The sequence below is a fragment of the Tamandua tetradactyla genome, chromosome 17, assembly GCF_023851605.1.
Source record: "Tamandua tetradactyla isolate mTamTet1 chromosome 17, mTamTet1.pri, whole genome shotgun sequence".
Lineage (NCBI taxonomy): Eukaryota > Metazoa > Chordata > Mammalia > Pilosa > Myrmecophagidae > Tamandua > Tamandua tetradactyla.
In genome coordinates, this window is record NC_135343.1 from 78,836,656 (window position 1) to 78,850,117 (window position 13,462).

General features: G+C 38.7%; 1 protein-coding gene across 18 annotated transcripts in view; it reads left to right on the plus strand.

Moving 5' to 3' along the window:
• LTBP1 (latent transforming growth factor beta binding protein 1) overlaps positions 1–13,462 on the plus strand; it is a 471,389-nt gene that overhangs the window by 333,638 nt on the left and 124,289 nt on the right. For 8 of the 18 annotated variants that reach the window (XM_077135032.1, XM_077135035.1, XM_077135039.1 and 5 more), the window contains 5 exons: positions 2,356–2,541; positions 5,216–5,443; positions 7,545–7,567; positions 10,730–10,829; positions 11,363–11,461. In XM_077135032.1, the coding sequence (XP_076991147.1) occupies positions 2,356–2,541; positions 5,216–5,443; positions 7,545–7,567; positions 10,730–10,829; positions 11,363–11,461 (636 nt within the window). The remainder of the gene's footprint in view (positions 1–2,355; positions 2,542–5,215; positions 5,444–7,544; positions 7,568–10,729; positions 10,830–11,362; positions 11,462–13,462) is intronic. The other 10 variants (XM_077135034.1, XM_077135045.1, XM_077135037.1 and 7 more) reach the window with 6 other exon arrangements.

A 13,462-nucleotide genomic window follows, 5' to 3' on the forward strand; every position in this document is an offset into this window, starting at 1 on the left:
GAAGATATGGCCGTAGGTTCAGTGGAGAAGAGTCCACTGAAAAGAGTTAGGGGCTGGACTTTTTCTCTTTCATAGTATTCATAGAATTTTCCAGCTGATAAAAATGCCTGAAATTTTACATTTTCCTTTGTGTAATGCCTGAAATTTCAGTAATCAGAGATTCTCTATAATTAGCTCAATAAGCAACTTTTTTACAATTTACACCCATATTAATCCCTTAAAACACTTGAATTGCTTAGTTTTGATTTAAATTTGGAGTTTTGGGTTTCTGGTGGGGACAGAATAGCTGGTGATTTCAAACTAGAGTTCTTGGGAGTGGTGAGTGGGTAAATTTAACAAGGGTGGTGTCTAGAGATAGTGTCAGGACCCTGGATTTATGGGTGCTTGGAGAGTTGGACACAAAACGGTTGGTGTGCAGATGTAAGTGGAAGGGAGTCCAAGTCACAGTTTGCCATGTTCTAGGATCTGAGAAAATTCTCTTCTTGTCTCCGAATGGCCCTTGCTCCTGGGACCACGAACCAGCACGAATGCAATGAGTGTTATAGTTATACCTCACCATGTGTAACATAGGCTCTTGTGGGTGTGACCTGGCATTGTTTCTATGGAAATACGTGTTGTAAGTTCCAAACATGCGATTTAGGGACGATACTGGGATTTATTTCAAATCTGTGAGCTGACTATGCTTGAACTGTGTCTGTGTTCTTAAGAGTTATGCAACCTACAGAGGAACACGTACAACCACATATGTTATTTGGGTGATGCTCAGTTATTCCAGAGACTTATGATCTTTTTGAAGGTGGTGATCATGCTCTTAAATTTCCTTTTACTTTTGCCTTTGGTCTTTCACAGCTTATGCACCAACTCCAGAAACCCAATAGGAGAAGGAAGGGGTTAGGACTCAAACTTCTCAGTGTTACCACTTTTTCAGGAGCCCTGAGTAGAGCTGGCCTTACTGCCTTGTAAACTTTTGTAAGACCTCCTCTTCTCTCCTCCACTCTCCACCCTCATCTGGGCAGATGTGTTCAGCCTGCAGTGCAGTGGCTGTTTTCACTTTGTTGAAATTTTACCACTGAGTGGTGACCAAGCTGGAATACATACACCTTGAGAGGATGGAGGCATCAAATGTTATTACCATAAGGGAGACTAATATGTTTTTGTGTCTGCCAAGGGTTTGATGTATGCTTTTTCCAGTCTGCACACTGAGGCCTGTCATTTTGTAAGTGAGAAAGTTATCGAGGCTCAATGAGGTAGATGAGTTTCCCTAGACAGTATTGCCATCAGGTGGTAGGTCTGTGATTTGAACTGAGGTCTGTCAGATTGTAAAAACCCTGGCCATTTCCACTGGTCACAGCACCTTAAGTTAATCATCTTGTTTCCTATAGCATCTAGCAGAGGCATCAGTCTTTCTAGAAGAATGAAAATTTAGATTCCAGCAAGAAGGATCGAAAGAAGCAGTAATTTGGGAGTACACGGTGATAGGGGAATTGGGTGAGGGAAGGGCACTTGGAGAGTGATACCATAGAAAAGAGCTTTGGGGAGAGAGAAAAAGGGTGGGGGTAGGGGTCCCAAGATTGGCCTAATTCAGCAGTTTGGATTTGGCAGGGTCCTGGCTCTGTAGAGTACACTCCACATTGCCTAGAAAATGAGCTTCTTGGAGGCAGGGCTCTATTTTAACCATCCTCATATTTGCCCTCTGTGCCCAGTAGAATGCCAGCTATTAGGTTAATGAACTTTGATCAACTAAATACATAGTAGAAGAATCAGGATTAGGATTTTTATATTTGATGAATACAGCCTGATGTGTTTAGCAGTGTTTTCTGAGAGAATGAGCACATATGTTGCTGTACCAACAGGCTGGATGGGGGACCTTGCATGCTGTGAAGTTGCTTCCTGCCCCCCATCCTCTGTCACCCACCTCGGGTGAGACTTTTTGGGGCCTTGCAAGCTCTAGCTGTCCTCAGGGCAAGAGGAGGAGCTGCTGGGTCGCAGCATTGACCGTGCATGGTCGTTCTTTGAATTCGGCATTGGCTAGATGAGAGAAATCAAACAAGGTAGTGATTTTGATAATAGGTGACTAGGTTTATTTGGGCAGGTGTTTTTTTTGTTTGTTTGTTTGTTTTTTAGGTATTTCCTTTCAGACCTGATTTAGCATTTGCTAAAACGGAAGAAGGGACTGAACATACATGCTTCCAGGGACATTTACTATTCTGAAAACTGTCTCTAAACCGTGTAATATCTGAAATCTAGAGAAATTTATCCTGAAGTTTGATTTATAATCCAGACTTTAAATGAAGGTTCATTTTACCACTACATGGAAAGTTGCCCTGTTTTTTGTTGTCTCTCATGTGACGTCAGACCCTCTCTCTGCTTCAGCGGATACCCCTGTGGTCTCTGAGGAGAAGGGGCCCTGCTACCGACTTGTCAGCTCCGGAAGGCAGTGCATGCACCCTCTGTCTGTTCACCTCACCAGGCAGCTCTGCTGTTGTAGCGTGGGCAAGGCCTGGGGCCCCCACTGTGAGAAATGCCCCCTTCCAGGCACAGGTAAGACACACCCAGCGTGTGCTCACATACTTTCTCAGCCACGCTGCATAGCAGGGAGACTTTGGCAGCTTGGGTCATCTGGGCATTCTGACTTTAAAATCAGGTTTTAATAATGCGACATGTTTTTAATCACTTTGGTCAAAAGGTAGACATACTTGGTTGAATCAGTGAAAAAGAGCCACATGCAAAGAGATGATCACTTTTGAACATTAAAAAGAGCTGTGGCATGTTATCCTTAGCTCCCAGGACTCTGACTCAGCTGTTTAAAGGTGTAGAGATGCCATAAGTCTCTGCCAGCTTGTACTGTGCACCTCCCCAGCCATGGCATGACTACTAGGTATTGTGTGGGCTGGCTCGTGTGCTCATTCACTGCACATGTGCTTTCAGTTTCTCTTATGAACTTCATGCTTAATGTTTTCAATTGGAAATGGAGGGAATTGTATTCAAAGTTGAATTTGTCCTTGGAAGATTAATAGCTCAAGGGTAGGTCTTGCCAAAACACCTATGAACTTCCAGGGAAGTTGGATATTAAGAAGTTGGTCATCCTTTATCTTTCAGTTTGACACGTGATTGCTTGATGTCTTGAAAGGGTAAACTTAATCTCTCCAGGTACTTTACTTCTACCAAGGAGTCACCACCTTCTCTAGCAGGATCAGATAGAGTTAAATGAAAGAGGAAAAAAAAGGACCCTGAAAATACTGGATATTATATTATCTAAGAAAGACTGGCTCCAGTTTCACTGGAGTGGAGTAGGCGTAAAACAGCCTACTTAATTTTTTATTTGGTCACGTTCTCCCCAACTAGGGAGGTACATTAACTCTCTGAGTGCCATTAAGTGTCCTGCAACTGTAATTTATACTGTGGCAACTAGGGCTTAAATACACAATTAAATAATGATCCTCCTTTGTTGGGGGTTAGGATCAGGAGGAACTGACAAGACAGAAGGTAATACAACAGTGATGGTGTGTTACCAGACTGGATAGTTTTAGACACCTCCAAAAGGCCTTTACTGTGCTCCTATGGGATCTTATCCGCTTGTTACTAAAAAGTAATAATAAATCAAATAAATATAATTATAATCCACAGACACATTTCTCTCTAAGTTCCTCATAGTTACTTAATCCTTTACATGAATATGATTCAGGGACACTTATCCATAAAATACAACTACTAAATTTGAAAATAGCATTCAATGTAAACATTTTGCTCTTAGCCAATTTTTGTTAATAATTTTGTAAATGAAAATAATATTTAGTTCATTAACATAACACTTCAAAGATTTATAGAAAAACACGCTCTGTTTTTTCTTGGAACATTTCTTTTAAGTAAAAACATTGTGAAGAATTACATTTCTAGTTAAATGTAAGAATAAGTCTCTACCGTTGAGTGTGTGATCTTTGGAAAACCAGAATTTCAATGTGCTGTAAGGAATATTTTGGAGTTTCCTTTTTATTGAGAACTATTTTTAGATCCAGAACATTCAATAGGAGATCTCTTATTCAGTGAAAGTGAAAAATAAGTTACTTTACTTGAATTTTAAAAGTAGAAATGACAATGTTGACCATAAGCCCCTTGGTGTCTGCTTTTGGTAACTGGTCTCCAGCATCAACACTGCAGGGATTAGGTGGGTTTTTCTTTTCTCCCTGGGCCACACAAGGCTCTGCCAACCTGGGCTTTCCCCTTGATGTATTCAAGAGGATTATAGAGTGAAGACTTAGCAAACGGCAGGTACCCACCCTACTTTTGAAGAATGCCAACCACTTTTTTGGGGCTTCGTTAGTGATTCCAGAACACGGAATACCTCCTCATCCTCTGGGTAGTTAAACCAGCTGCTCATGATCAGACTTTAGCCCATTTGTTATCCCTTTCCTTGAAAATAACTGCATCCTGGTTTGGCATTTCCTTTCTTTCTATCCATCATCTCTTCAGCATGTCTCCTTTCCCTTGATTCTGATGTACTACCTTGAATAGCTCTCTTCTGAAACTCTTTTCCTTCTTCAGCCTTCTTAACTAATCCCCCACATCAGCTGATACACTCTGTTCCGGCGAACCCATTGGGTTCTTCAATTGGAAACAGTCGTGACAATTTCTGTATTTCATTTCCCTGAATAGTGATTTCTTAATTTTTTTTTAACCACTTGCTAATCGTCTTAGATGTCACTGAGCTTCATGTTAATAACTAATAAAATAAACACCAAAGCTAGAGGAAAAGCCTGATACACGCATACACAGATAATAGCATGGGATATATAAAATATAATTAGTATAATATATCCTATACATGAAGTATCTCTTGTATATGATATATATGTGTATATAATGAATATGGATATATAATAAGAAATATATAATATGACAGATACATATAATTTCTCCTAATTGGGTGATGAGATATGATATATAAAAGTAATATATATATATATATATATATCTAATTGATTGGCTTAAGGTATTAACTGATGGAGAAATGTTTAATAAAAGGAAGAGCTGGTTTTTTCTGTAAATACTGAAGTTTAACAAAGTCAAGCTCACATTTTGCATCTGTTTTTGAAGGTTTTAAATGTAACTATGTAAGTGATGATTTAATAAGAGATATTCATCATGATATTTTCCTCTGTATAAGCTTTTACACTTTTAGATTTTTAAAAGGAATATTTTCCCATCCCAAATCTAGCTGCTTTTAAGGAAATCTGTCCTGGTGGAATGGGTTATACAGTTTCTGGCGTTCATAGACGCAGGCCAATCCATCACCATGTAGGTAAAGGACCTGTATTTGTCAAGCCAAAGAACACTCAACCTGTTGCTAAAAGTACTCATCCTCCACCTCTCCCAGCCAAGGAAGAGCCAGTGGAGGCCCTGACCATCTCCCGGGAAAACGGGCCAGGAGTGGTGGAGACAGAAGGTGAGAGCGGAATCGGGTCAGGGATTCTAACCTCTGTCTGTGTCTATGCTTTGATTTGCCTGTCTGCGCTCCCTAGAGCAGAGCTTCTCAGCCTCGGCAGTATTGACATTTGGACTGGGTGATGCTTTGTTGGGAGGTCTTTCCTGTGCATTGTAGGGTGTTGAGCAGCATCCCTGACCTCTAACCTCTAGAGGCCTCCCCTCCAATTTTACAACCAAAAAAGTCTCCAGATATCTCCTAGGGAGCAAAATTTGCCCCCATTGAGAGCTACTGATGTAGAATATCATGTACCTAGCAGGTAACTAGATTTCCTGGCAATCTCAGGACAATGTCTTGATTGCTGTTTTGGGGCCGCTTTTCTTGTTGTTAATAATCTGGAGACTGATTTAAATCCTTCAGGGAATAACTCCAATTTATATCTGTGTCTAGGGGACCACTTAATACATATTCCCTTACTTATAAAGTGGAACTCATAGACTTAAGTGATCACCTGCACGCCCATGGCCTAGGTCAGGGTGGACAGGAGGGGAGACCAAGGAAGGTAGGAAAGAGTCAGCCAAAGGGAGCATGATCCCCTGGTCCGATGCCTTCATTTACCTTCTGAGAAACCTGGGAGAGGACATGGCTTACCATATGTCATACGAAGGGCATGAAGTGGAACCTTTTTTCCAAAGAAATTGTAAGAATTTACTCTAGAGAGATGATGGACTTTGCTGCGCTCTCTCTGGCTTTCAGAAAGAAGGGTTATCTCTATCTCTGTCTACTTATTTAAACTGATATATCTAATATATTTTAATATCTTTGTTACTATAAAAATTCTCAGCCAGACGGAAGGCATAGAAACCAGACACCTGAACAGAATGTATATTTATTCTAATAAAACTGTTGACTTATCACTTGATTTCTAATTCAGAATTCAGGGTGCCATCTCTGGATTTTGTTGAGATGAAAAGGTATGAGGCTAGTGAAAAGTTGGGAGTTTGGTAAGGCCTCTTTCCTGGAAAGTCTTTTTTCTAGTGTCCAGACACTTGTATTCTAGTGTATTTTGACTCTGCTCTTGCTCTTACTGTAGTTTCTTCCCTAGTTAGAGCAGGTGGAAGCTCACCTGGGATTGACAGGATTGGTCAGTCCACTTCCATACGCTTAGGTTGACATGGCTGTGTGTGCAGCTGCTTGTCCTCTTTCCAGGCAAAAGGAAAAGGGTTGTGGCCCAGTTTTACCTCTGAGTGTGCTTTTCTGTGAAGCATAGGTGATTAATTGACTTTTTCAAGCCACAAGAACATTGTAGTGGTGATTACAATGTATCTGTACCCCCATTGCTTTAAGAATTTAATGTATCTACAACACCTGTATGCTAATATGTATGGAGACAGTGACTTGCCAAAAAAAAATCTCAATGAATTTTGGCCTAAGGCTTGAGGACTAAGAACTGATTAATGAAGGGCATGCCTTTCAGAATACAGAGACATGCCCCTCTCCACCCCTGCAGTGAGGTTGATGATGGTATAATGTGGAGTCTGTTCAACATATTGATGCTGATCTCTTATTGTTATTGATTGGCTTGTGAGATTTGTTTTCATAACTGACTTAAGATATCTCTCTGAAAATGCTCACAGGGTCTTATTATGATTAGAATACCTCAAGAATGCATCCCTCATTCTCCTGCCACTTGTTGAAACAAGTGATGTTCTTTTTTAACATTAATAGCAGAGAGTACTTCAGACATTGTATCTATGTTAAGGATAAGTATTTGACCAACTAATTAAAATGTTTCCTTCTGCAAAACTGAGATTGGGCCTAAAATAATGTTCCAGAAAGTGTTACCTTTTTTGACTCTTTGCAAGTTATCTTAATTTTTTAATGAATGTGTATAAAAAGCTTATCTGCTACTAGAGCTCCATTATCATTGAGAGTTTTACCCCATCATTCATATGTAAAATTCCCCCCAAAATGCTAGATGAATTTAATTCTCATTTGATTTAGTTTAGTTCTTTATCTTTTGGGGGGAGATTCTAGACTTTTATTTTTACATCTTGAAATATGAAGAAATGAATTATCTTAAATTTTACTAATGGTATTCTTTTTTTTTTTTTGGTTTTAGTGGCAAGTGCACCCTCAGAGAAGGTAATTTATTCGTTGTTTGCAAGTCTTCTTTTTCTGACTTCCAAATGGTTTTGTTTTAGAATATGTGTGGATTTTTCTAGACTTAGATACAGTAACATATCTCTTATGCATTACTTGCTTTAAGGAAATACAGCATTCATTCCATGAAGAAGTATCTGGTACCTACTATATAAATGGCACTATTCTTCGTGCTAAGAAAACAGAGAACAAATCAGTCAAAAATCCCTAGTCTCATGAAGTTTATGTGCTGATGAGAAGACAATGGGTGGATCACCTGGGACTCAGGCACTCAGTTGCTTATCTGGGTCATCTCTGGAAAGGTTCTGATCTGTCCATGTTATTGTCTGTTCTCTGAGTGCATATGTGATGAGTAAAGTACTTCTTAATTCAATTAGAATTTAGCACACATATTTGCATTGAATTAGAGTAAGAACAGAGCTTGGGTTTGAGTTACAGTCAGATACTAGAATGGTGCCTCCTGGAAAAGTTTAGGGATATTTATCATCCTATTGGTTTATGGCATAAAATTGGACCGTAAGTTGTGGGATTCGTTAGTAAGAAATATAGGTATTTACTAGCTGTGAGTCCCGTTTAGGTAAGATTGTTCCTTAGCTGAGTACATTTGGTCAACTCATTCAGATCTCCTTGCTCTGATTATTTAATAACATGAAATAAGGTGGTTAGCTTTATTAAAAGTTTATATATTTGTGTGTAATTTGTTCATTTGACAAGGAAGCATTAACTATTAAAATTTAGGTGGGGAATATATATATTATATATATGTATATGTATAAAATTATTATAGAGAAACTTACAAGTTCTGAAAGAATCCAAAAAAAAAAAGGGAATTGGTGATTTTGGAATGAGAATATTCATCAAAGAAGGTTTTCATATTGGCCCTAAGGAAGTATAACATATATGCCGATTTTGTATGCACATTTGTAGCTCTTAAATAACATCTCTAAAGATCAATGACATATGGTAAATTATAGTTTCGTTGGTTCTGAATCGAGTTCTGGTTGATATGTGAGAAGAAACATTTAGCTTGTGAGAGGACTGTCTGGCTACTTGACAACCTCATCTTATCTCAGTTTTGTTCTTTTCTGTTTATGATTGAATTTATAGTAGCTCTCATTAAGAATCTGAAGGGGTTCCCTAAAATTTTCTTTTATACTTCTACTACATTTTACTGGGATTTCCATTTTACTGGAAAAAATGCAGTCGTGGTCTTTATGGTCTTAGTACCTTACAAAGATCTCCTGATGTTAACGTTAAAGATGGCTGAAGTGGTGCACGGGTGGTTAAGTGGTAGAATGCGTGCCTTCCATGCAGGAGACCTGGGTTCAATTCTTGGATGCAAACCCCCCCCCCCCCCCAAAAAAAAACCCTGTACAAAGATGAACGAAGTGAGGGAAGATGGTCCAGGGATAGAAAATTTTCATGCAAGGATGTGGTGGAGGGGACAACAAGGGGACAGTCAGGGGAGCCAAAGAACACATAAGGCAGCTTCGGAAGTCTTAGAATACCAAACTGCAGTTGTCATAGTGGGGTTTCCTTCTCAACTGGACCCTGCCTGTCAAGTGGAGAAGTGGCATTACTTGTTGATTGGAAATTCTGCTGCCCTATTCTAAGAGAGGGAATTCTGTTTGTAAGCTGCGAGAGTGGATTAACATCAGATCCTGGCCTGCTCCTTACTGGCTTTGACTATAGGCTGCAGGGAATGGGATGTACTTGAGATTGTTTAAGAGCATCTCTACTAGGCAATAAAAAGCTAGTCTAAATACTGAAAAAGGGGAAAATGTGGGAAAAAGTAATAAGTGCCCAGTATTTCTGGAACATGAGCTGTGTCCAGGATTAGTTGAGGTAGGGAAACTAAAGAGGAAATGTGGGAGACTAATTTGATCATTACAATAAACTGAGAATGAGGGGGTGCATCCAGTCTGGGGTGGTGAGGGCTGTGGTTATGGAAGAGGATGAACCTAATATAAGGAACAGTGCAGACTGACAGGACTTGGAAGTAAGAAGTAAAAAGAGGAATATATTTAAAAGTGATTTTGAACCTGGGTGGGGGTGGATTAAAGGCTGGCATTGGCAGAAATGAGAGCCTGGATGGTTTTGGAGGGGGCAGATTTGAAGTATTTGTGGAACATCTAAATAAAGTCACCCTGTAGGCATTTCCACTTACAAAATTGGATCTTTGATGAGATATTCTGACAGGGTATCTATTTTGGAAAAAGCAGACTAGAGGTAATAATCGCAACCCAGGGGATAAGAGGAATTGCAACCAGGGGAGGGCACTTGTGGGAAAATGCCAGTAGTTAAGGCAAGGGAGGGAAAACGCAGGGGTAAAGACCACCAAGTAGGTAATCTGATGATTACTTTTAGCAGAACAGTGATATGAGCTCTCCAGCCTCATGGTGGGGTGGGTGACATCGCAGATCTTTTACTAGACTAGTTGTTTGGTCTGCCCGAGCCAAAGGAGCGGTAACTGGAAGCTGAGCCATGGATGATGATCTGCCTCTATGATCTGCCTGTTTGCTTCAGATCCAAGGGACAGGAGTGGACAGCAGAATGTGTGAGCAAGCCCTTGAGCCCTCCTCCAACACCACATTTTTCTGTTGCTTTGACCATCATTGTTTTATGGGTTCAAGTTGTAAAGTTATTAGATGTGAGGTTAAGGGAGACCATAATGTCTGATGGGCTTAACATATTTTAACTTAGTGTATATTCGAACATTTGACACTTCTGTTTAATCTGCACACTGTGGCTGGTTATCTTAGCAGGGCACAGTCACATGTTAACAAAGTGAGGGTTTGATTCTCCTGTGGAATTAGTTTTGCCCTTTTCTAGACAAAATACGGGTCTCTGAGCCAAGGCAGTTGCCTTAAAGGTCTGTTTTGGGGACTCTTGGAAACTAGGAAAGGGTATGTGCATGGCTCAGCACGACTGGAAAAACTCGAAGGCTTGCCATGCTAGTGGTGCAGTACAATAATTCATTCATTTCTTCTTAATTTGACAGTTATATGAGTTTTTGTCTAATGGCATGTAATATTTGTTAGCCTTTCTAGGAAGTATAATTAATTAAATAAAAATAGTAGTATGTGGAAAACTGAAAACATTTCTCACGCTCATTTCTTCTTTTAAAAAAATACAACCATGCAGGAAGTAGCTTCATTGGATCCAGGGAAAACCAAACTTGAACCTGGTCAACCCCAGCTCTCTCCAGGTGTTTCAACTATTCACCTTCTTCCACAGTTTCCAGGTAGCCCCTGTTGATCTGTGCTATATATAAACGTATTCTGATTGAAAGAGGAAGATAAGCATGTATTGTGTCTTTGATTTTGAAGTTTAGAAAACCATTAGAATAAATTTCAAATCCTAATAAATTTCAAATCTTAATTAATGTTAATGATCTACTTATATATTGATATACAAAATGTTAGTGTAAGTGTGATATTTTAAATATGGTTATTATAAATATTGTATCAGTAAAGAGAGAAGTTTTTCACTATTTCCTGTGGTCAGGAAAAGTATAGATTATGAAAACATTACTGAGGTTCATTGTTTGATGCACAGTTATTTTTCATGGTTTCTGAATTGCTCTTAGATATTCTTGCTAAATTTGAAACTGGGCTGTCAATTATAGTTTGGGCTTTAGAGACCTGTAACAGTTCTTGATAACCAAGAACTCCTGTGAGTGTATTATTAGACTAAATTATTCTTGCATTTTGAATTGGGATTTCAATGCATATAACACACTTCAGTTTTCTTTTTATCCCCTACTTCCTGATATAGTAGTGATTGAAAAAACATCACCACCTATGCCGGTAGAAGTAGCTCCTGAGGCTTCCACGTCAAGTGCCAGCCAAGTGATTGCACCTACTCAAGTAACTGGTAGGTCCAGTATTTGTTATTTATCCTGTGGAGAAGACGTGGGAATGAACCTCATTTTAAATGTAGTGTCAAAGTGATATCAAATGTTTAGGGTCGTGCATTCAGTTGTTACAATAGCAACAATTTGGAAATAATCTCTATATGATTAAAGACGAGGAATGTATTTAAACAAGTCATGGCACAGCAACGCAATGAGTTATCATGTAGCTCTTAAAATAAAGCTTTAAAAAATATTTAATGTCATGAGGAAATTATTATGCCATGTTTGTTATTATGCCATATACAGAACATAAGCGTATAGTACCAATTTTATTTTTTTAAATATCTATAAACACAGAAAAGGAGACTGGAAAAAAATGCATCAAAATGTTTAACTTTCACCAGTTACAGATCATGGATAATCATCATGGTGTTCAGTGTGTTCTTATGTATTTTCAAAATTCTTTGTAATAAATACATGTATTTTTTTTTAATAATTAATGGAAAAAAAAGAAATTAACCCAACATTTAGAAATCATACCATTCTACATATGCAATCAGTAATTCTTAACATCCTCACATAGATGCATGATCATCATTTCTTAGTACATTTGCATCGGTTTAGAAGAACTAGCAACATAACTGAAAAAGATATAGAATGTTAATATAGAGAAAAAAATAAAAGTAATAATAGTAAAATCAAAACAAAACAAAACAAAACAAAAACCTATAGCTCGGATGCAGCTTCATTCAGTGTTTTAACATGATTACTTTACAGTTAGGTATTATTGTGCTGTCCATTTTTGAGTTTTTGTATCTAGTCCTGTTGCGCAGTCTGTATCCCATCAGCTCCAATTACCCATTATCTTACCCTGTTTCTAACTCTTGCTGAACTCTGTTACCAATGACATATTCCAAGTTTATTCTCAAATGTCGATTCACATCATTGGGACCATACAGTATTTGTCTTTAAGTTTTTGGCTAGACTCACTCAGCATAATGTTCTCTAGGTCCATCCATGTTATTACATGCTTCATAAGTTTATCCTGTCTTATAGCTGCATAATATTCCATCGTATGTATATACCACAGTTTGTTTAGCCACTCGTCTGTTGATGGACATTTTGGCTGTTTCCATCTCTTTGCAATTGTAAATAACGCTGCTATAAACATTGGTGTGCAAATGTCCGTTTGAGTTTTTGCCCTTAATTCCTTTGAGTAGATTCCCAGCAATGGTATTGCTGGGTCGTATGGCAATTCTATATTCAGCTTTTTGAGGAACCGCCAAACTGCCTTCCACAGTGGTTGCACCATTTCACATTCCCACCAACAGTGGATAAGTGTGCCTCTTTCTCCACATCCTCTCCAGCACTTGTCATTTTCTGTTTTGTTGATAATGGCCATTCTGGTGGGTGTGAGATGATATCTCATTGTGGTTTTGATTTGCATATCTCTAATGGCTAGGGACATTGAGCATCTCTTCATGTGCCTTTTGGCCATTTGTATTTCCTCCTCTGAGAGGTGTCTATTCAAGTCTTTTTCCCATTTTGTAATTGGGTTGACTGTCTTTTTGTTGTTGAGTTGAACAATCTCTTTATAAATTCTGGATACTAGACCTTTATCTGATATGTCATTTCCAAATATTGTCTCCCATTGTGTAGGCTGTCTTTCTACTTTCTTGATGAAGTTCTTTGATGCACGAAAGTGTTTAATTTTGAGGAGTTCCCATTTATTTATTTCCTTCTTCAGTGCTCTTGCTTTAGGTGTAAGGTCCATAAAACTGCCTCCAATTGTAAGATTCATAAGATATCTCCCTACATTTTCCTCTAACTGTTTTATGGTCTTAGACCTAATGTTTAGATCTTTGATCCATTTTGAGTTAACTTTTGTGTAGGGTGTGAGATATGGGTCCTCTTTCATTCTTTTGCATATGATATCCAGTTCTCTAGGCACCATTTATTGAAGAGACTGTTCTGTCCCAGGTGAGTTGGCTTGACTGCCTTATCAAAGATCAAATGTCCAT